Below are 22,539 nucleotides of genomic sequence, written 5' to 3'. Positions count from 1 at the left end.
AGCTTAAGCACTCAGGCTTTAAGGTAGCAAGCACTCAAGGCCATGCCGAGCCATGGAGCGTGACTAGATGGACATGTGGAATGTGTCCTGGCAGTGATAATTCCCAAACCAGTGCTTGGAAATAATTATTCTGATGAATTACACAGATGATATTGTAGGTGCTGACAAGTATTATCAACCTTGTGTTCTGCCATAATATTAAGTACCTTTTGAAGAGTGCTGTTTGTTCCACAACTCCTTCTGCCTCCAAATAAATCCAACCATAGCTGTCAAAACTGATACATGTTTTCTTTCCTTCTGATAGGAAGAGCATATTTTTGCTATCTTTGAAGTGTCGGTAGCCTTGTTACTATGCAGTAGGTCTTATAAGAGTCTAATATGATGAGGATAGGATTGTAAGATTTCCCTAGTGCTTGCAGGAGGATCCTGTCCTACTGGCACTATTTTTTTTTATATTTCAGTTACCTGGTTCTGAAATACCTGAAAACTGGATGTTTATSCCCAGTTTTCATTCAGGCAACATTTCACTGAGCATCTTGAATGTTTCCTAGAATAGCTGAGCCTCTAGGATTGGATGTGGCCTTCCAGCTGTCCCGTCCCTGCCATTTGGAAGCTACTAACATTTTTCCACAGATGTGTGTTTTGAGGGGCTGCTCCACTGTCCCGTCTCTTCTCTTGAAGGTGACCTTTCCCAATGCGCAAGCGGATGTCTCTGAGAAAGCAGCAGCTGTGCTAGTGGAGAGTGGCCCAGTAGCTTATAACCCTGATGAGGAGGTGGAAGAGGAAGAAATAGAAGATGATGATGATCACTGCATGAGTGCATTGCAATTAATGGGAGGAAATGGTAAGTTGGGATGATGGTGTCTAAATCACTGCCTGTTATTTCTTCACTGCCGCTGTGGACTTTGCAGTTGCAGAGCTTAGGGCAGGCAGGACTGCCCTGCTCGTCCCTCTCCCTTCACCCCATCCAGAATTCCTACTGCCCTATGGACCTGGCTGTGCTGCTCGGAACAAAATGAATGATCACACTCCGTTTGTGGGGGAAATGTGGGGGGAATGAGYTCTCCAACAAGCACAGAAATTGCAGCGATAGCCTATGGCCTGCTGCATGGTGCACAGATGTGGTTCATTTCTTTGGGTTACCCAGCAAACCCATTCTTTTAATTAGGTTTCTATGCTGGCAGGAAAAGGCAGTATTCCCTCTATCCCTTCTGCTGTGGTTTTTTTTTTTTTTTCCTAGCTGGATACATCTACTTTTACCCTTTATTAAAAACTTCCCCTTAGAAGTTAAGCTTTGAAAATATACAGAAATATTTTTAAAACGAAGGCTGCTAATTCTGGGTTGTGGAAAAGCAAAAATGTCACTAAGTTTCCTGGAATGTTATTTACTGCAGAAATCTTTCCAGTGCCACTAACTTTGCTTTCGTGGACAGTATGTATACATTTCATAAAAATGTGTGTTGCTCTTAAATTGATTTCTCTGCCGGAAAATGATTGCTGAACTGTAGGAAAAACACTTCGTTGCCTGCATGTTTCATTAGAATAATGTTCCCAATGAAGTGCACCCATGCGGGGGAGGGTGGGTCTATGTTTATTAATAAAACACCCACCAAAATAGAATAAAGGTCACTGAGCTTTTTTTCTTTTTAAATGTTACTATTTTAAAACTGTTCTGAGAACATTCCACTACTCTTTATCAGGACAACAGCTGAAAAATCAGAGTTAAAAAAAAATTAAAGAGGAAAAGAGTATTCCCAGAATTCACATGCAGGTGTGCAAGGCTRTTCAGCAAAACAACTGACTGTTTTCTAACTGCTTTGTTCATGGATTTGAGATCTCTCTGTCTGGAATAACTGCGGGAATTGCAGATGAGGAGCTGCTTCACCCCTTCTGCACAAATTACTTTAGATTACACTTGATTCTGCTGCAAAGCATTTGTATGAGCCTTTGGATTAAACGTTGCATTACATTGGAATTGAATTGAATTTGGAATAGAGAGGTTAACTTTCTTCAATGGTCATTTGTAATCGTTAACTTTAGGTTCCCCTTTGCAACAGAAGAGATTTGTGTCAGCTTCATTCAGGAACTACATAAAAAAGAAACGGGTGCATTAGAAACATGTAAACATGCCTTCAAACATGCCCCAAAATCTTTGCAATCAGCATCGTTTTAGGGGAAAAAAAAAACCTGAGTAATGATTTTAAGTTGTTCCTCTGGAAGTAGCAGTGGGAGATCTGAGTCAGTTGTATTGGTCACGAATCACTGCAAGACTTCTTGGGAATCTTTTGACTGGGATGGGAACACTGGCCCTGCGCTTTTGCAGTTTCATCTTATAAATACCCGGGTGATATAAACTAGCTAGCGAGTTCTTGATGTTCGTGTCTAGTGAGAATCATGCCTGCTTGTAAACGTGTGCTGCTCCTTATCAGCCACCATGTTCCAAATTGATTTTGACAATCAGGCTTGATCACCTTAACCTCTAAACTAAACTATGTCACATATCCATGTGCCAAATATATCCTTGAGCAAGGGTCGACTGAGAACAGATACTTAAACATATGTTCTTGCAAGTAATTTTATTTCATTAAGGAAAGCACAAGTGAGCACCTTGGCTTTAGCCAAAAGAAAATGCATGTTTTCTTACTGCTTCCTAAAATCTGAATTTACCATCTAGTTACACAGCAGGAAAACAAGACAATAATTATAATATTTTCATTGTATTTTTCATTTACAGGGAATATTTGCATTTTTAATTGCATTTGTCTTTGCATGAATCTTTTTCAGATTATGGCTGTGATGTGGAGGATGATGATGGCTACTAGTCCCATTGACTTCCAAAGGACGTGGACTGTGTCTTGTTCCCAGCAGATCTTCGAGCAGTATGAATGGTGAAAGAAGCTGTCTATGGTCAGCAAATGCAGTCGAACAATCCTTACTTTTGTAAAGTGAATTTTAGTCCGGCATTGACTCTGGTTAGTTTACATTGACCCATAACCCAGCAATAAAGTTTGGGTTTGTACTTGAATTTTTTTTTTTAGTTCAGCGGATCATGTTTGGAGGATGGAGCTAACGGGAGGAGTGTTTCCAGAGAGCAAAAGAAGATAGACTGTATATAAAGCATGTGTGACTGGAAGCAACACATACCTTATTTATGTGACTCTACTTTAGATGTGCTATTGAAAGACAGTGTATAGGAAGACAGGTGAAAAAGAGAAGCCCCTCCTGTTGATTATCTGATTACATTTGGATTCATTTTCTTACAGWGCTACAACTGAAGAGAGAATATTTTCAACTTTCATTGTAGACATGACTTTGTTACTGTATACATACTTCCTTACCCAAGTCTATTAAAATTAATGACAAATTATATATTTGTAGGGCAGGATCTGTTCCTCTAAAATGACATAAATACTTCTTTATATGAATCAATTTGAAGATTTCTTTAAAGGTGTTACAACAGAAGGCAATGGTGCCACTGGAGCTGTCTTCCACAGTGAGTCGCGTGCTGTTCCTATGGAAAGAGGGAGAAAGTCTGGGAGATCAAGAAGCATACAGGGAGAGCAGAAGATAATTCCTTGGCCGTGTGGCTTTCCTGGGTGTCCCTGGGGACAGCTGTGTATTGCAGGGGCTGGTGTGGCTGCAGGAGGGTGGCTCTGGCTGTCCCTATTGACCGCTCTTGCTCGAGTGCGGGCCTGCTCCCAAGAGCTGCCTTGCTCCAAAAACAGTCAAAAGAAAGGGAAAAAAATGGAGCTCTTTAACAAATAAGCTAGCATCTGCTTTGGCTGAATTTAATTTGATGTAATTTATTTAACTTTCTGTGGGTAAATTAAAGGTCACCRTACAACAGCCTGACTTCCATGGCTAAAATCCCCCGCTTTGGATAACTGCTGTTTCTTGGGTAATGCTAGAACTGTAGCCTTGAGAGTCCCGACTTGCCACCGGGCCGGTCCTTCCCTGTGCGGTGCTGGGGCTCCCGGCTGGAGCTGTCCCTGCCCGATCCCCCTCTGCTCCCATTGACCTGCCCTGCCCTTGCTGGGGCCCAGGGCTCTGCATGCAGTCGAAAGCACCACACACGTTGGAACGAGGTCTTGCTGCCTGCAAGGGCAGGAGCTAACGTGTCTTCATCTCCCTCCCTCGATGCAGGAAATCCAGAAGGCTGCGCTCTGCTGCAGACTTCCCTTCCTCCAGGGAGAAGTGGACGCTTCTCTTGCTGACATGGCTCTGTTAAGCTCTTTTTTCCTGGACAACTCGTCCTTCCTGCTCTTTTTGGGGATTACTCACCAGAAAAGCACTGTGCATTGCCCCTTGACTTCTTGGAGGGTACGTAATGGTGGCTCCTGCAGGGAGGAATAGGGATGGAAGGTGCAGTTGACAAGGAGGAGAAGGGAATGGGGACCTTCCAGACCTCTTCTGACACTCTTGGGGCCATGTCTAAGAGGGGACRTGTAAGTAGAGCAAGAGTGGGCGCTTTTTTAGGATCAGATTTGGTATTATTTGGCTGGTGAATGTGGTCTGTGACTAGGTTGTATTTGCTAAGTATTTCTGAGCTCTGAATAGGAATGTGTCTGCAATAGCTCTCTCAACATCAGACCTTGATACCAAAAATCATGTGGGGAGACTAATGGGAAGTAAAGGTTTTCTGAACCAGATTTCAGTTATTTACTTTGTAGATCTGCAGTGAGAAAAAGTTGATTCCACATAATTCTTAGGGGAAAAGCTGGCATTTTCACCAAACGCTGTATTTTTTTTTTCCTGATACTTTATAAATGCTGCATGGAAAATTATATTGAGCAGATAGATAAACCTTTCTACCTCTCTTTTATCTACACTGCAAGTTCAAAATCATGGTATAAGCAGACAATTAGAAAAAAAAGAAAAGCGACTTTATATTACCAGAATTCATGGTGTGCAAGTCTTTGAGACAGCTGAGTATCTGCATTTGGTTAGGAGTAATCTTCAATATTACAAATAGCCGTGCTCTCAGGATAGGCTCAAAGCTTGGGGCTTCTTCCAAGGTCCACATTATGCTCAATGCAGGAAATAACACGCATAAATAAACATGCTTGTGACTCATGTAGGTCGGGTGCTTCTCTCCAGTGCATAATGCTGGCTCTTAAGGACGCCACGAAGATGAGTTCTTTATTGCTGAGGGCCTCTCCTGCAGTTTTCTGCGTAGATTTTCACTGGTTTGGTCCCCCAGCAGAAACTAAACCTCTGCCAATGCAGTGACATTATGTGCGAGAGTCCCCTCAAGTACCTCCTGCTAATAAACTTGAATTTCAGTAGCACTTTGGGTTTCTGGGAACACTGTTTCCTGTACTGGAAGTAGAAGATGCTTCTCTGCTGATGACAGGGTAAAAACTTGAGGGTTTTAAGGACTCTCATGTGAGATTGGAAAGGGCTGTGGTGGAGTCTGCTGGGAAGGCGCGTGGAGAGCACAAGATGATCCGCAATTCCGCAGCATCTCAGTATTGCCAGTGAAGTTATGGGCACAGGGGCCCTCAAGGAACAGGCCAGGGGAGCAGATGAGAAGATTTCACCCTGAGCATCGTAAGGATTCTCCAACTGTAGTGGTTATGTATAATTTTTAATTTATTGGCGACTTACTGGGATTTTTATAACGTTCATTCCTTCTTGATTTAACTAAGCTCAGGAAATGTAAACAGATTAGAACATGCTAGTTTCTGCTTTTATAGCTCGTCATTAAAATGTACAAAGATTAACACCGCATTAACTCTGTTTACTACTGTTGATGTATCTGGACAATTTTGTTTTATGTAAGTGAGCCTAAATTCACTTGGAGTAATTTGGACCCTGCTTCTTTCAGGATTCTGATTACAATGAAGAGAGATTAGAAGGCTTCAGCCTTTGTTGTGCTTAGATCTTCTTCCCAGAAGCACAAAAGCTGTGTGTGATAGGTTTTCCTGCATAAAGCGTGTCTCGTGCTGCAAGTCACTTTGTTTGACAGGCAAAACCCTCCAGCTGTTGCATCCAGCTTCTCTGCCATTGCAGCCTTTTAACACTCYTCTGTTGTGGAGCTAAAATATGAAAGAAATAATGAAAATGATGGGATTCTTCACTGTGGTGAGTGCGTTTTCAGTGTCTTAATCATCGTTAAGTTTGTTTAAAATCACTGTGTTCAGTACAGCAGCTCTTATGTGGTGCCAGACAGCCCTGTCTCGAGGGTTAAATCTGTTTGTCTGAAGGTTCTTGCCATCCCCTTGGCTTGCTCGTGTTCTCTTTGGATTGCATTGAAACTCTGGTCACAGATGTGTACAGTTAGCATAGAATTTGCCCAATAAATGGTCTGTTTCTTATTTTTGTGTTGAATCCATGCATTTTGTTCAGTTAGTGCCAAGGAAATTAAACCTGTTTGATGTAAGCAYATGTATCTTCCTTACACAACTGCAACAAGAGCCATGGTAAGCTTTTTTACTGTAATATATTTGCTGTAAATAAAAAGTAAAACCCTTGCATATCCCATCTTTTATGATGCTCTCTTGCTGATTTCTGGTTCTTTTATCTCCAATCTTCTGAATGCTGGGTTTGATTGCTGCGTGATTGGTTGATAGTGGGCAAAATTTGTAATCTGCAGCTTGCTTTTGTCTCCAAAAGGGAAGGCTTGTCCAATCAGGCCAGTGTGTTTTACAAAATATTGTTCCACTGGTAAATGTAGATACTTTCTGTAAACGGCATAACATTAATGAGAGCTCCAAGCTATGTAATTAACTGAATGTGGGTCCAGTGCGGAGTGTGTGCTGAGCGGAACTGTTCCAGTGCTTCTTGCTGAAGGTTGTACCTTGACAAAGAAGCCGTGCTCTGAATTTAAAATCATACTCTTAAAATCTAGATAGCACCATTTGAAGGCTGAAATCCACATCTGCCCTTTGCACACTTTGCTCTTTGCTCATTCTGGGTTTTGTGGTTATTTTGTTTTGTGAAATGGAGCTACTACTCTCAGTARCTTCAGTCTCCTGCAAAGTTTTAGCACACAATAGGACAATTAACAGTAGTTTGGATAAAGAATTAAGTACATCTCATTCCAGGAATTACTTTGCAATGTGTCAAAACCAGAGAAGCTTTAGCTTAGCTTCATTTGTCATCAGTAGATCATAGCAGGCTTATTCTTGGGTTCACATATTTTACAATGGAAGAAACAGTTGTAATGGCCTGGTCCAGTCGTGTGTGTAAGAAGAGTTATTGCGTGTTGCTCCTTTGCCAGCCTGAAACCTGGCTGTGGTCATGGTGAGTGGTGTTTGCTCAGGGAGCAAGATGAAGTGCTCAACAAGTCAAGCTGGGTTAAAATGAATGACTTGGAGCGTAATAAATTTATTTGGTGTGTTCCTTTATCTTAATTGTTTTGTTCTTTGGGGAGTTTTGCATTTTCCTGGAAATGAGGGAGGGATATACCTTTCATAAAAACATGCATTGCAGTTCCCATTTTGCCAGGTGACTCTCTGAACAAAGGATTTAATGACTTCCAGTCTGAATCTTATACTTGTTATTGCATAAGTTGGCAGTGGTCTAAGTGGCATCACACAGTACACCAGGATGGCAGTCATTTTATTATGTCTGTAGCACACAATTGCAACACAAATGCTTTTTCCCTGCTYTTACTGCTCTGAATAAGGTTTTCCAGTTCTTCCAAGTTAGAAAAAATGCAGCAAATTAGGGGGATTTGAACAAAGCAATGAAAAGCAACACAACCAGGTATGCTTACCAGATAATTTTTCTTAACTGCTCCTCAGTGAGGAAGGTAAAAGGTTTTTCTGCAGGGAGAAGAACAGCTGGAAAAGTTGTATCTTGGCAGCAGAAGAGGTGAGGGAGCGGGGTCCGTTTTGCACACRCTAGTTCCTGGCTCCGTGGTTCTTCCTGCACCACCTTCATCTATAGGCTGATGGCCCAGTCTGCCATGTCATGTTAGAAGTGATTTCTAACCCTGTCCTGAGATGTCAGCTGCCCCAGAGTTGTGCTTTGGATTAACAGAGCTCAGCATTCCTCACCATGGACTCAGCACAAGTGTTACCTGTTTTATGCAGCCTTTTCCTGTTCTCCCCCTGCCTACAGTGAGTTATTCCTGAGGAAGAAGCTACTAGGCTTTTTGGGGAAAAAAAAGCAAYGTTCATTTTTTGACTTGGATTTTTTGTAACTGTGGCAAAAAAATAGACCAAACCACTGAAAKTAAAGCCCAGGCTGGCTATGTGGTCCCACCTTTCCACAAAGCAGTAGTACACACTGGAAGATGTCTTTTCAATAGTGAGGGATCTTGAAATGCAACAGAACACTTTTAACAGTAGGGCTGCACAGAAATGTCCATGGGAGACGCTGCAGTCGCTGAAGCTTCACTCACTCCCCGCACTGCTGCACAGTGAGGCAGTGGGAGTTTGCTGGCCACAGCAGCTGAGGGTCTGTGAGGATCTGTGTCACTAGCGGCATCCCAAGAGGTGACAGCAGCAGAGGGAAGGAGGAAAGGGCTCTGGGAAGAAGGACTTTTCGATACGTGGCCTGTCACCCAAAGCCAGGCTGTGTGTCACGCACATCCTACTGCCTTTGCTAATGGAGGAGAGCGGAGCTCCCTGTGCTGCTGCTGTTGCAATATCCACGTGAAGGAGCTTCGGCGGCGACACAAGTGTCAGAGCTCACGCGCTCTTCGGGATAAGAGATACTCTGACGTGTATCTAAGTGAATAATGGTTCTTCAGAGCAGCGTCACGTCTGGAAACAGGCTGAATCCCTGTATGTGCTTTGATTCCTGCCTGTGCTCAGAGAGCTCACCAAAGGAGAGGCTGCACATACACACCAAAGCGATTCAGGTAAGATCCAGGGCTTGTCACGGGGTAAAACAGAGCAAAGCAAATGGTTTCAAAGCTGTAGGCACTGTGTTCAAGCAAACTGTTCTGCAAGGCCACTGGGAAATGGTTTGCTCTTGCTGCATGCTGCATTAAATCAGTAGGACCTACCATAAGCTCTGTTTTTTCCAACAGCAAATTAGTGCAATGTGAATCACTGTGTTTTCTTTCTGGACTGCCCAGCACCAAGACGAGAAGTCTGAGTGAATTTTGCTGTGTGCAGGTGAGATGCAGGGTCTTTCATCTTGTTGATCATCCCTATGTATTTCATACTGAATCAGAGGAGCTGAACTATGTTAGCAAAATGCCATCTAGCCAAACTGTTAGCCTTGGTCTTTGGCCCACACATGAAAGTGGATTTTCAGATCTCTCCTGGCCACGTGAGAAGCCAGAGGTCTCGATACCCAGAAGCAGTGGCAAACCCTGTAAAATAGCCCAACATAAACCTCACGTATCACCATTGCCGGTGGGGATAACGATAGTGCAAGGGGGCTACATCTCAGGTGACGGTGCCTGATGGGTTACAGCTATTACTGGATTATATAGCCCCAGCCTGGTGCAGACATGAGTGTGGAAAAGCTGTTATATTAATACTGTTGTGTAGAGGGGTAGGCAGGGGGTCCCCAGGGCCGTGTTCAGCCCATTGATCAGTCCCATCAATTTACCATCTCGGCTGCTCCACCACCTGTGCGCAGAAGGGTGATTAGCAGCAGGGACCATCTGTGTGCCCAGCTGCTGGACCTCGTCCTCCTGTAGAGCTGCCTCAGAACAGGCTCTGTGACACCTGAAGTGAACATAAAAGTAGGTGGAGTGCAGGGCAGTTACAGCATTTAGCTGAGAGGGGGAGGAAAAGCTGTGACTTTTCTAGTGTTGTTTCAAGCCCTGTTTTCCCAGGAAAGCTTAGCTAGGATTCTTGGATAGAGCTTGGATTAAGAGGAGGAATGGGGTGGCTCCTAAGCCAAGACAGTGTTTTTTTGTTTTGCTTTTTAAGTTGCTCCCTCCATTGTTGTAAATTGCAGTGACCATGACAGAGCCTGCAGCTTTCCAGCCAAGCAGTCTCCTCGGTGCCCAGCAGAAGTGAGTAATCACCACCGAAGAACAGAGATGTTAAACAGTACAAGGGAGAGAAGGAGGGAGAGAAAACAGCACAGATGGAGGATTGTGGTGAGACTTGGAGCGTGAAAACACCAGTTGCTCCAGGTGACCGAGCCAGGGATATCCCATATTGGAGGTGGTRGAGCAAGCAGTGAGTGCAATGGAGCAGGCAGCTCTGGTAAGCGGTGCCCTGAAATTCCTCCATCGCAGACAGCTCCGCRTGCTTTCCCTTATTCTTCACCATTAATTGTTCATGTGGGCATGAAGCCAACTTGCTCTTTGCTTGCTAGTCGCTGTAACGCAGTTGCTGCCAGGTCTGGCCCAGATCTAGGGCTTCCTGGGCCAAGGGAGCTGGATGACACAGAAGCAGCTCCCTCCTTATGAGAGCAGTTCCAGGTTTGCACCCTTGTCTTTGCACCTCATCACTGCCCCTCTTCTTCTGTTTTGTATATGTTACCTAGCTTTTTTTTATATAGTATTTTATACATATTATATATACATTTCTTAGGCTTCTCATAGATAATTTAAGGAGGGTGGGAACATGGGAGCCGAGCAGATCTTGCTTCTGGATGGCAGCTTAACAAAACCTCAAGCTGCATCCCCAGTGGTGCCACAGTCACCTTGTGGTCATCCCCTCTATCTGTAAAAGGAGAAAATGCCTGTAGAGGAAGCAAAATCACCCACTGCAGTCCTTGGAATCTGTAATAAATATTTGAGGTGCATAATGTTAACAAAATAGAATGGAGTTAGACATGAAAGTGAAAACATTGTGATATCAGCAATACTACAGTGTCTGTGAGCAATCTGAAAAAAATGAGGATGCATTTAGGAATTGTGAGATTTGTACAAGAAATGTTCAAAGGGCTGAAGTCTTGAGTCTTTCCAGTTAGTTGTGGGAGTGAACGTCACTGGCTTTAAGTGAAAGAACAGCAGACTGTTGCCTTTCTGACTTTCTAAATACATGTCCTGTGTTCCTCTTAGTATAGTTCGCTATAAAATACAGCATTCATGCTTTAAAAAGYCTTTATTAACTAGCAGATGGTTTTGCAAGTCATTTTAATGTGATGAAGAAAAGTTTAATGCTGGGCTTTTAAAGTTATGCTTCAGCAGACTATTACCTTAGGAAAATCCTGGGGAGGTGTCTCCTTGTTTTGGTGGAGCCTGGCACCAGATTATGTGCACGGGGAAATAAACAGGCTGATTTATGCCAGCTGGTTCTCTCCTGAGAGGGATTTTACATCAGTGTAACATCACTGAGCTCCACTCTGTGATTTATGGAAGTACAAAGGGAGAATGAAATGTAATATTTCTCCTGAACTGCATCAAGTTAATGACATTTCTTGTATACTTACCTCATCCATTGACATAGTCAAGAGACTTTTTTGGAAGTTTATAGGCAGTCGTTTTGCAGGCAGGACCACAGTGGGCTGRCAGTTTTTGAGCATCTCTCTCTCTGGATGTCAGCAGCAGTGTTGGAATAAGGAGGAGGAGATGCAAGACCCTTAATCCTCTGAGCCTTCGCTTTCTTCCCCCACCGTTGCTAAACTTAGCTGAGGTCTTGGATGCTTGTGTTGAAGGCAGGTAGGAACATGGTCATTGACAAACCTACTCCTCAAGGCCTCAGTGGTTCTTGTAGGTTTGCTCTCTTTCCTGGCTATCCGTACTGCAGTCTCCAGAGGTGTGAGCATCTCCTCATGGATATWCTTGTATCTGGAATAGCCAGTTGGGGACAGGGCTGTTGCTCCCTTGAAATATGCAAGTTCTTTATTTGACTGAGTGGATGTTTGCATTCAGACCTGCTTCCTCCAGGGTTTATTTTGCATGTGTAGGGTCTTGGCCTCACTGGAGCAGGGAGTGGGGATTGTGTAGTCATTTACTTGCACAGTCAGAGGATTTGTCTGTCCCTGAACATATTAAAAGATTATCAAGCTTGACAAAAGCAACAAAAATTGGCTAATGAGCAAGTACCTGGCTATTTTGCAACTCTTTCTARCCCTTTGTTCCTCCCCTGGACTGCTTATCTTCCTGCACCTGATCAAACTTCAACATCAGCTTTTTGCACTGCTGGAGACCTTTGTCCTTCTAGGCTTTCAGAAGCTAGCTGATCTAATCTCTAAAGTCTTTATTCAGAATAGGAAAAACCTTGTAGACGTATACGCTATGCAGATAATTAAGGAAAAGCCTTTGTCTTTCTCTGTGGATAAAGGATGAAGGATCACATATGGACCAGCAAGAAATAACATGCATTAACATAACCAGGAAGTATAGTGATGGACATGCTAGAGGTGCCCTTTTGTTGTCAGCAGAGCAGCATACAGAAGAGATTAGAGGAAAATTTCCTGRGATATTAACACTCAGCAGAGCAGAATGTCTCTTGTTCTGAGACCCTCGGATTGCAACAGTCATTCTGAAAAGCCCTATGAGCTCCGAAGACTTGACACAAACATAGGATAATTTTTTTTTTCCTCTAATAAAGTGCATGTCATTCATCCACTGCTTAGAAGCTCTGAAATGAGGCTGGGATGAGCTGGTCTCTGGCCTTCAGGATCCAATAGCAAAGGCCTCGCTGTATTGAGCAGAGTGCCAGAACTTCAGCTTCTCTCGTGCTTTGCARTGCTAACATTAAAGAGCTGATGGGGGACGTTCATTTCCATTTTGTTATCCCCTGGCCTCTCCATCAGCTCCTAGGTTACTCTTTCAACATAAGGATTGGCCAGATTTTGTTGCACAGAGGGTTGGGCAATAACACARCTGTGTTTCATCTGTCCCAGGACAGGGGTTCTTGTGGAGGTCTATCCTGAAGAGAATGGTGTTTATCAAGAGGGGGAAAAAAAACCCATGCATATATAAGGGACAGCAGATAAGCGTGTCCACACCAGAGGCAGATGCACTACGTGAGGAGAACATCTGCTAAGCCTTGGCACAGGCCCTTCTCACAGTCACGGGGCCAATGAGTGGCAAGTGAACAGCCACAGCACTGCGACTCTTCCAGAGGGAAGTTGCTCCCTCGTGCTGGGTCTGCCAGGGTTGTAACAACTGAGGTTGCATTGGTGAATTCTTCTCTTGACCTCTCCAATATTAATTTATATGATGGCAAAGTAGGCAAGGGGTGAGATGGACCTCTGCTATTTCAGACTGATGAAGAAAAAACATTCCTGTTGGGTTKGCTTCTGGCTTCAATCTGAGAACAGACAAACATGCTTTTCCATGATTTCTGTCTCATGCAAAAGCTTACAAGGTCTCACTTAGCTTCTTATTCTGTTTTGACTCTGTACTTCTACTCTGTCATGTTTCTCACGCTAACCTCCAAGTTTACTGCTCTGTGATCTAGCAGGGCTAACCACTGCCATATAGATACTTATCAGCCCCTCCTAGACTAGGAACATTYTGCCTTGTTTAAAGTAGCCGTCTTTGATGCTTCTCTAGAATTGTCCATTTCTCCTCCATTGAATATAAAGAGAGGGGAGGGTGAATTGGGAGGACAGAGCTGTCTGCCTGGTTGGCACCTTGTATTGGGTAAGGAAATCCCATTTCTCACGTGTCTTGTGTCTTAAAACTCTGTTTTAAGACCTACTTGTTCCAATATGAGTGCCTCCCTCCGCTATTAACCTGACATTGTGTGCCATGAAACAACACAAAATAGCTTTTAATATATAGCCAGGCTGACTTAGCATTGTAATATGTTGGCTCATAAATATCTTAAATTAATAATTTGTTTATTTGCCACTTTGCAATAGACAGGGCAAATGTTTCCAAGCGTGTTAAGCAATGCTCACTGCAACTAAATTTGGTGTTTAAAATGTGCTCGTGCAACAGGCATCACAAAAATTTGTGAGGAATGAAGACTATTTAAAATGTTTGAAGCACAGGCAGAGTAAGTTGCAGCTGGCCTGTTTGCCCTGCACATTAATTGCTGCTACTGCCACCTTACTTCTCTGGCACTGCCTACACTGAAGTTTTGCCTTCACATCCTAACTGGATGTGTGTTCATGCTTAATTTGGGTCCCATCAATGTAATCTGAAGTTCATATGAGTAAACCACATCCTGAAAGATATAAATCTTCTCCTGTCCCTGTTCACTGCTGTGATGCCTGTGGCTTTTTAGGATCTGCCTAAATTCTCTGGGGTGCTCTGATGACTGCTCTAACTGCAATTGAGAGCTCCTGTGAACCAGAGTGACTGGGGGCATCCTCCATTCTGTAAAATTAAATCATTTTTTTGGAATGAGGCCCTTGCTGTGAGAGCACATGGGGTGTCATGACATGCGGAGGACAAAAACTTGTGGAATGGTTGTGGCATTCTGCTACCACACAGTGGCAGGGGAAAAACTCCAGCTATCCTAGACAGGCCTTTGCTTTGTAGAACTGACAACTGCTTTTGAGGAGTCCCTAGCAGTGCTGGTACCTGGTGGCTTTGCAGAGGACAGGGATAAAAACCAGGAGCGCTTGAAGGTGAGGTGAGAAGGGAGGCATCCCTGGGATGAGGCAGGCTGGGGAGATGCTGGTGAGCCCAAAGCCCAGGCTTTGTGCATGGCTCTGTGTTAACTCAATGAAGCATCTCAGTCTGCCCCATGCAAATTTGCAGGTGGAAACGCCCCAGACCTTGGGGTCAAGTGAGAGCTATCCTCATCTTGAAATTTACTGTCACACAGGTGCTGTAGTTGAGAAAATGCCGTGTTAATGGTTGCTCAATAAGGCTTGATTTTTATTTTATTTATTTGTTTTAAACATAGGAGGCAGGAGGAAAAGTGACAATTTAGTCTCACAGGAGACACAAATGGCCCCATTCACATTGTACAGTGTGTCAATATTAAATTTAAAATTCATGTACCATTTGTTTATGAAGACAAGCAAATGTATGTTAGAGCCTTGTCAAGATGCTCCTTTGTGTCTCCCTTAGCATCCAGCCCCTATCTCACCCCTGCAATGCGAAGCCTGGTTTCCAGCCTCCTCTCCCAGTCCTCCTCCATTCCCCACACCTCCACATGGGGAACATTTTCCTCTCCTGCATAACGTTTAAAATAAGATGTGTTCCAACCCCACGGGAATACCGGGCTCGCTGAGGTCCCCTGGGCACTTGTTTTAACGTCCCTTTGCGCTCTGGTGCGGACAGAGTGGCCTGGCTACGAGGCACTGTCACCTGCCTTCTGCTGTGCAGATGGGCAGCTCGTGTGCACCCGGTGCTGCCACAAATGCTCCCAGCCACGTTTCTTCAGAGAGACCCAGCCSCTTTTTCCAAATGGGCAGTTTTTATCCACCAAGAGTGAAGCTGCAGTAAAAATTCCCACGGAAATTAGTGCAGCATCGGACTAGGAGAGTCTTAAAGCTTTTTTGCTCTCCTTTGCAGAGCAGCACTGGGAGAGGATGCTATGTTAACCTTAAACTGGAATTTCCTGTAACTTGTCAGGTTTTCACAATTCCTTGACTATTAAAATGAGATTTTTCTGCTTATGCTGGATGCTGTGAATCAGAGAGTGGCTGAGCAGTTATCTTGCCCCAGTGTAATTTGATTCTTCCTTTCCCCCTGCCCCCACTTCAGTATTTGATGAGAAACCTTTGTATTTTCATGCTTTAATACAATCTGGCACATAATTACAAATGACTCATAGATAATCTCGGTCATGGAGCTCTCTGAAATTAGATGATAATTTAGCCTGGAATTTCTGTAGAAATAACGAAGGAAAAGACAATTATAATTATTCTAATCAAGATATCTTTTTCTTTGCCTGGGGTATTGCTCTGTGAACTGCCAGAGGCCTGAAAGTATTTAGACTGTTTCTGCTGCTCACTGTTTCCCAGACAAACACTACTGATCACAGTGTATTTGCATCATCGTAAAATTTCAGTAAGTGCCACTGACAGAGAGAAAAGATGAAACATGAGAGCAGAGCTGCAGAGCTGTTTGCTGGTGGGGTACAAGAGTGTAGCAGCGACAAAAAAAGAAGCGATCCTGGAAGCCTTGTTCAAACACACATGGCTTCCCACAGGGATGGACAGCAGCGAGGGACCAAGCCCTGTACAGCTGCAAAGGGATATTTAGTGTCATTTATGCCCAACTTGTGCTCTATGCTTGAGGCATTGTAGCTCCCAAAGGAAGGGGACTGCATGTCCTGATCCCAGCCACTGAATCTCCTGCATCTTCAATGCTTTGCTGATTCCTAAGCAAGTAGGTGCTTGTGGTCAAGCACAGCGAGCTGGGCTCTCTGGAAAGTGGTTGTGCATCTCTTGGTCCATGCATGTGGCTTGACATCCCTGGGTTGTGGTTCTTGTGACAAAGGTGGGCCAGGGTCATTCATTTCCCCTTGCTCCTTGATTGAAACTCAGAATTTTGAGTGAAAATTGGCAGGCATCTACAACCAGCTCTCAAAAGGACCTAGCATTCAGTCCTGGTTGCCCCTGTACTAAAAGAAATGAGAGCAGACTGGTAGGAAAACAGTCAATCTGTCTTCGTAGAGGCTTGTAAGACTATGGCTTGTCTCCTAAGGAGGGGATCTGAGTTCAATCTAAAAATACTTCAAAGGGGCAAACACTGGGGAAGGGAAAAAGCAAAGAGAACAAGGTTGCATAAGAACAAATACGAATAAATTAACTATGAAGTACTCTAGACTGAAACATAGACAGTTTGTCAGTATTCTGCAAAGTCTCTCCCAGTTTTATGTTCTATTTATTCAGGAGAGGGAGATAGAAGCTGCCCCGTTCATCCCAGAGGATTAATCTGAAACGTAATGACCAGCCGGTTCCATGCCAGCATCGTTAGCAGTCCTGCYGATGATTGTTCCTGGCAGCAGCATAAAATTAATGTGGTCACGAATGTTCCCAAGCTCTCCCTCGTGCCCCTGTAAAGGCCAGYGCCCTCAGTGCCACCTCCATGGCTGTCTGAGACTGACTCGTCATGGGCTTCTCAGACCGGGGCAGGCACTGGGGGTGCAAAAAYCCTGGGCCAGTTAGATGGCAAAACATGGGAGGCCAATAGAAAAGTCAATTAAACTGAATAGAAAAATGTTATAGGAAGACTGGTCTGGTGATGGGAGGTATAGGCTTGTGCTGATTTACATGATTGGTCTTGGCATTTAATTTAATAAAATCTAGCTTTCCATTTGCGTGGTGGCTGCAGGATTCTCAGCCAGCTGCCTGAGGACACAGCAGCATCCAGGCTCCATGAGAGCTGGACACAACCATCTGGAAGGACCCTCATCCCTTTCTCTCCTCGCTGCTCTTCYGACCTTTCAGAAGGGTTTTGCCCTCTGCCCTTTGGAGAATGCGTACGGCTCCCTTCCGCCCAGAGGCAGCATGCACGATAGGATGTTAGACATGAGAAGCAGCACGTGGAGGTTGTGGTACCCGATCCCTGTCCAGCCAGCGCCGGGCAAAAAGAGCTTCAGCGAGCAACCTGTCCTCCACGAGCTCTGCTGTGTTCGGGCTGTGGGAGAGGTCATAGAAAGAAAACACTCTTTTCCCTTCTGGAGACTTAAACACTGGCAAAGACAACAAGGTATCAGGGTCAGGCTGAGGAGCCGGTTACWGACCCTGATTGCCCTGCACCCTGCTCTGGGTGGGTGGCCGACACCTGGTCTGCGACTGGTGTCCCCATGGCCTGAGCCTGACGTAAGCACAGCGGTACCAGTCCTAAGGAGTGGAAYAGGAGGGCTTCTTCCACGTGTCTCTTTTTGCGGCCACCTTCCCATTGCTAATGTGTGAGTTTTGGATTGACTCCCTGCCAACCAGAGGGGCTGCGGCTTGTGAGGTGACCTGTGAGGGAAGGACCTGCTCCCTGCCCATGAGCAGCAGGTGTCGAGTGCTGTTCTTGCTGGTGAAATTATGTGTTAACTGCTACAATCTCACCTTTTTTTTCCTTCTTCTTCTCCACTGCTCTTTTATAGCTACCAGATTTCCCCCCACCAGGTGTTGTGTTGTGGGGTCGAAGCAACCACCTCTCACATTGAACATACCCACCGACTGAGGAGGCTGGTGAAAGTCTCCTTGAAAAAGGTCTGACCAGTTTGGCATGTGCATGCACACATATAAATATGTGTGTGAGTGCACCTATGTTACATACACGCGCACACATATATATTTACGCTTATTCTCTCTCTTAGTGTAAGGGCAGTCCTTTAGCTCAGGATCTCCCTTGCTTCCCGTGCGCAGCAGCATTTTCAGCACACTGCGTCTCGGCACATGGTGACAGCGGAGCTGGCAGATGACAGCAGAGGTGGCTAAAGGACAGCAGTGCTAAGGGGCTGCGAAAGCCACTCCACAACCAGGCAAGGTGATAACATGCAGCTAATGCTGCGCGCCAGGCCGCCATCCCCCTTTGCAGCCATGTCCTTGGCTGCAGTCAGGCCCAGCCAGCAGCTCCCTCCTGACTGTGGYCACAAGGCGGGTTCAATGGCGGTTTGCAGCAAGTGAGAAGGATGGGGATGCGTGTCCGAATTCCAGCTGAAAGCCTCTTGCCCAAATGGGCCCGGGACAGCAGGGCTGTGTGGCTGCTCGAACGGATGGCGCCTCATGGTCCTTGAGGGGGCAGCGAGGCCCGGTGTCCACCTGGGCTGGCAACGCTCTCCTGGGCCCAAGGCAACATGGAGCCGCCCGGGGCCTGGCTCCCTGAGGCTGGGGCTGCCCACACGGACCTGGCCCAGGCTTGGTCTGGACCCTGGTCACTGGGGCAGCCATGTCCATCCAGAAAACACCAGCAGAGCAGCGGGACCGCGTGGGCAGCCCCAGTGGAGCACTCCTGGGTGCCTCCTCTGTGGGTTTTCCTCCTGGTTTCACCATTCTGTGACTTCCTTGTGGATTCTTCGGGTCTTTCTGAATCTGTGCTCTCTACTCAGTAAGTGCTGAACAAAGCAGGTTCCTAACTATGCTGAAAAAAGCTATTCTGATTAATCTGTTCACCACGTAATGGCCTGCCTCTGCTCTCCTAATTTTGTTCCTCTCTGAGAAGAGAGGAGCTTTTTGTTTCTCTCTGGGAAGAGTTCGCATTGCTTCTTTGGTCCAGCAGTGATTTTGGAGCATAAAATAAAAAATCATCGTTCTGTACTGATGTGTTTGGCGTGTGTGAGGTGGTGGTTTTAACRTGGCCCTGGCTCCTGGTTGTGCTCCGGTCTCTGTAGGAATAGTTCCTGCCTGCTGATATCTGAAGGAGAAAATTAATAGGCATAAAGCCAGCAGCTTGAGAAAGGTGGGACTTCCTGACAGAAAGGGACTTCTGCAGTGCTGTGAAAGGAAAATTATTTCTATACAATTTAACATGAATAAGCGTCTCTCGAAGATTAAAAAAAGGAACCCAAGGAACAAAAAGGAGGATGTGCTTGTTGCTAGCACCATGGCAGTGCTGCTGTTCAGGAGCGGACATTGGAGACTTCTGTTTTGTCTCCTGATGCAGAACCAACAGCTGGGTTGGGGGCAGCTCGGAGCTCTGCCAGCAGACAGCACGAGGCCCAAGCCTGCGTGGACCCAAAGCCTCTTCCCTGCACCTCTACTGTGTGGTCCGTGAGACCTTCCCAAGCACTGAACATTGCAGAACTGTGGAACGGTATTAATCACTTGGTTCCTCTGCACCCAGTGGCTGAGTACTCTTGTTCCCAGATGTCTGTTTGGAAAACCCTTCAGCATAAATGCCACAGCGAACGTAGGAGACCTCATCATGGTGTTCACTGCTCCTTTGGTCAAGTTGCAGCTCGGAAAATGAGTATTGTAGCACCACTGTGGGGACAAGGATCTGCTCTTCTCTCAGCATGGTTCAGCACAGGTTCATGGGCAAACTCTGGAATTTTGTTGGCAGTGAAATAGTTTTTTAATGTGGACCCACTTATGTAATGTGCAGCAGACAAAGGCACCCAGGTGCCAGCTGTCCATCCTGCAAGGCTTTTCTACATTATCCTCTGATTCCTGTAATTAATTAGCTTTTCCTATGAAAGATCTATCAGAATGTCTTAAGCTAGGAATAGGAAAGTAATTGCTCATAGATATGTATCTAAATTGCTGAACTGATACCAACCAAACAACAAATGTGATTTTGACAAATGTTCCTACCGCATTCAGAAGGTTGCATGGTTCACCCTTTGAGGAGTAGAAGGACTTGGCCAGTAGTTACACAACTGGAGAACTAATGTCTAAACTTTTGATTTCCTGCTTAGTTTGAGATAATGTCACCCGCATATTACTTACCCTTGTACGTGCCTGCTGCAACACACACCAAGGGCCTTCCTCCCATGCAGTGCTCAACGCCCTCATGTTACAGCTTCATCCAGAAGATGCAGAAAGGACCAAGGCTCCATCACCACATATAGTCCTTGCACCAGCCATGGAGGGACGTGTTTTGGAGGGAAGAGCATGTGGCTGAGCAGATACGGTAAGTTCAGAGATGGAGAAAGATTTACTTCTGAATTTGATGTATGATAAGCGGGGAAAGGGCGGGACTTCCCAAAGCAGCTCAGGGAATTAGATGCCTGATTCCCATTGATTTCTCTCTGACAGAGATTAATGTACTGTTTTCCACTTTGCGATGTGGCCAGATGTGTTGGCAGGGGAGGATAATATATCAATCAGTGGATAATATGGCTGCTTGCTAACTTCGATGAATGGTAGAGAGATATTTCACATTAGATTCTGAATTAAGCTTTTGGCTGTTTATCATGTTCTTTTTATTTATTTATTTAGTGGTTATTGTAGGATACGTTTGCAAGGGTTGACGGGATACTGCACCAATAGTGGCTAGGGCTGAAGTGTGGAGCGTGTTTCATGTCACTAGAGGCAGCAGCAGGTTTTAAAAAGGCCAAAACTCTGGTTTATTTTCATTTCCCCCAAATTCACGGGCAAATGCAGGAGGAATAATTCGACTAAATGCTMTTTTCCAACCACCTTAGGCGTTTTGCTGAGGCTGCATTTGCATGACAGAGCTTTTTATTTTCCACCTTCTGATACTCAGCAGGAGAGGGACATTATTGTCACTAGAATATTCCCGATTCAGTGAAATTTGAGTGGGCTAATTAAATAGTGTAAGGAGCTTGCCAAAGCCCAACAGTTTTGTGTGAAAGGAAACGGCATGGCATCCCCTCTCTCCATATAAATGGGAGGAGAGGAAATATGGGAGTCTAATGAACTCTGTAAGTTTCTGTGGCTTATTCTAAGCAAAGCAACCTTTAGCACTATTTGCATTACTAATATCCCAGATGGGCAAACTGGCTGACATCTGACACTAGATAAAAATCACATGAAAAACTTTATTCTGCATGGCCTCTTCTTTGGATTCCTTCTTGGTCTTGGGGAGCGAATGCCACTCCTTGGAAATGGGCTGGAAATGGTGTGCACTTTCTGTATGAATTTCATCTTCTCTTTATTTTAGGACTGAAAGCTTCTGTTTGGAGGCCAATACAAAGCTGCCATTTGTCACAGTTGACTTTGGATGAGGAATATGTTACTCTAGGTCAAAGGAAAGAGAGAGGGCTCTGAACTTCCATCTAAAGAGAGTGGAAAATAAGGAGTGCTCTTTGCTGTTCATTCTTCAGTGATAACCCCTTCTGCAGTGGCTCAGCGCAGAATGAAGCAGCCAGGCCTTAGTTGCCATCAGAAATCCAGACTTTCTGCTTTTAGGGAAATCTGAAGTGTTTGCCTGCTCCTCGGTGTCTCTGGTATCTCTTTCTTCCCCTGAGCAGCTGTTGGATTAATGGTCTAACCAGGGCCTTGTGTTGTTTAGTGGCACTGCTGGGTCTGGGCAGAAGACACTGGTGCGATTTTGTGGTTGTGACAAATCACCCCCTCTGCTGAGGGTTTTTTGTCTCTGAATACTGAACCCCTACAATAATCTTGTTTAAAAACACCCTTCTTAAATATGTGTCGCTTTTACTGCAGATTAGCCAAACCCCAAAACATTTCAGTGGTCTGSTTTATAGCCTGACTCCTTACAGTCTCTTCGGATCTTACCGAGAAGGCAATAAGCTGTAGCGAGGGCTGAGGGTGGGTGCCTGTGAGTTCAGCTGGCAAGGAGGAAATTCATAAATTCATAAACTGGATTTAGCACCAAAACTTGGGACTCAAGAAGCTTCACCCCCTCAGCCCCAGTTTTACCACACAAGGTACCTTTGTACTGCTGTGGGGCCTCTAAGAATACTGTATTATGTCTAGGGGAGAATTGTAAAAGAAACCTCAAGAAGAATCTTGCAAACAGCCGAGGGAGATTCCTGRCTTTCCAGGAGAGGAGCTGTGGTAAGATTTCCCCTCCTGCCATGTCCAGTGTCCCCACAGAGGGTTGATGTCCCTTGTTCTCGGGAGCTTTGGACTGTCGGGAGCCTGGAAAGGCAGATTTGTGTCAAAGGAGGATAGTCTTACATATTTTTTTCCTGTATGACAGCTGAGACATGGTGAGAAGAAATGCTCAAATTATTTTGTGCCCGGATTGCTGTTGTAAGTGAATGCCTAAGGCTGAATGTTTCTGAATGATTTCACTGTCCAGTCAGGACTGTTGATTCTGCTCCATCAGGTGCTGGCAGCTTGCTGTATGTGTTAAGAATTGATGGAGCTTTTAAAATGCCTTAAATATATACTCTGCCTTTGCCAGTGCACTGAGAAATTCAGTTAGGTCCCCAAAAGGTCTGAGAG

The 22,539-nt window shown here is 45.0% G+C and overlaps 1 protein-coding gene across 1 annotated transcript in view; it reads left to right on the top strand.

Annotated features, from left to right (window-relative positions):
* BRF1 (BRF1, RNA polymerase III transcription initiation factor subunit) overlaps positions 1-6,056 on the top strand; it is a 162,416-nt gene extending 156,360 nt beyond the window's left edge. Inside the window, exons 17-18 of the mRNA XM_026039205.1 lie at positions 682-844; positions 2,785-6,056. Of these exons, the coding sequence (XP_025894990.1) occupies positions 682-844; positions 2,785-2,822 (201 nt within the window). The 3' untranslated portion in view covers positions 2,823-6,056. The remainder of the gene's footprint in view (positions 1-681; positions 845-2,784) is intronic.
* Positions 6,057-22,539: the final 16,483 nt, after the last annotated feature.

This window comes from Nothoprocta perdicaria, unplaced genomic scaffold (assembly GCF_003342845.1).
Source record: "Nothoprocta perdicaria isolate Ctin4 unplaced genomic scaffold, notPer1 scaffold_223, whole genome shotgun sequence".
Taxonomy (NCBI): domain Eukaryota; kingdom Metazoa; phylum Chordata; class Aves; order Tinamiformes; family Tinamidae; genus Nothoprocta; species Nothoprocta perdicaria.
This window is presented reverse-complemented; position numbering and strand designations above follow the sequence as displayed.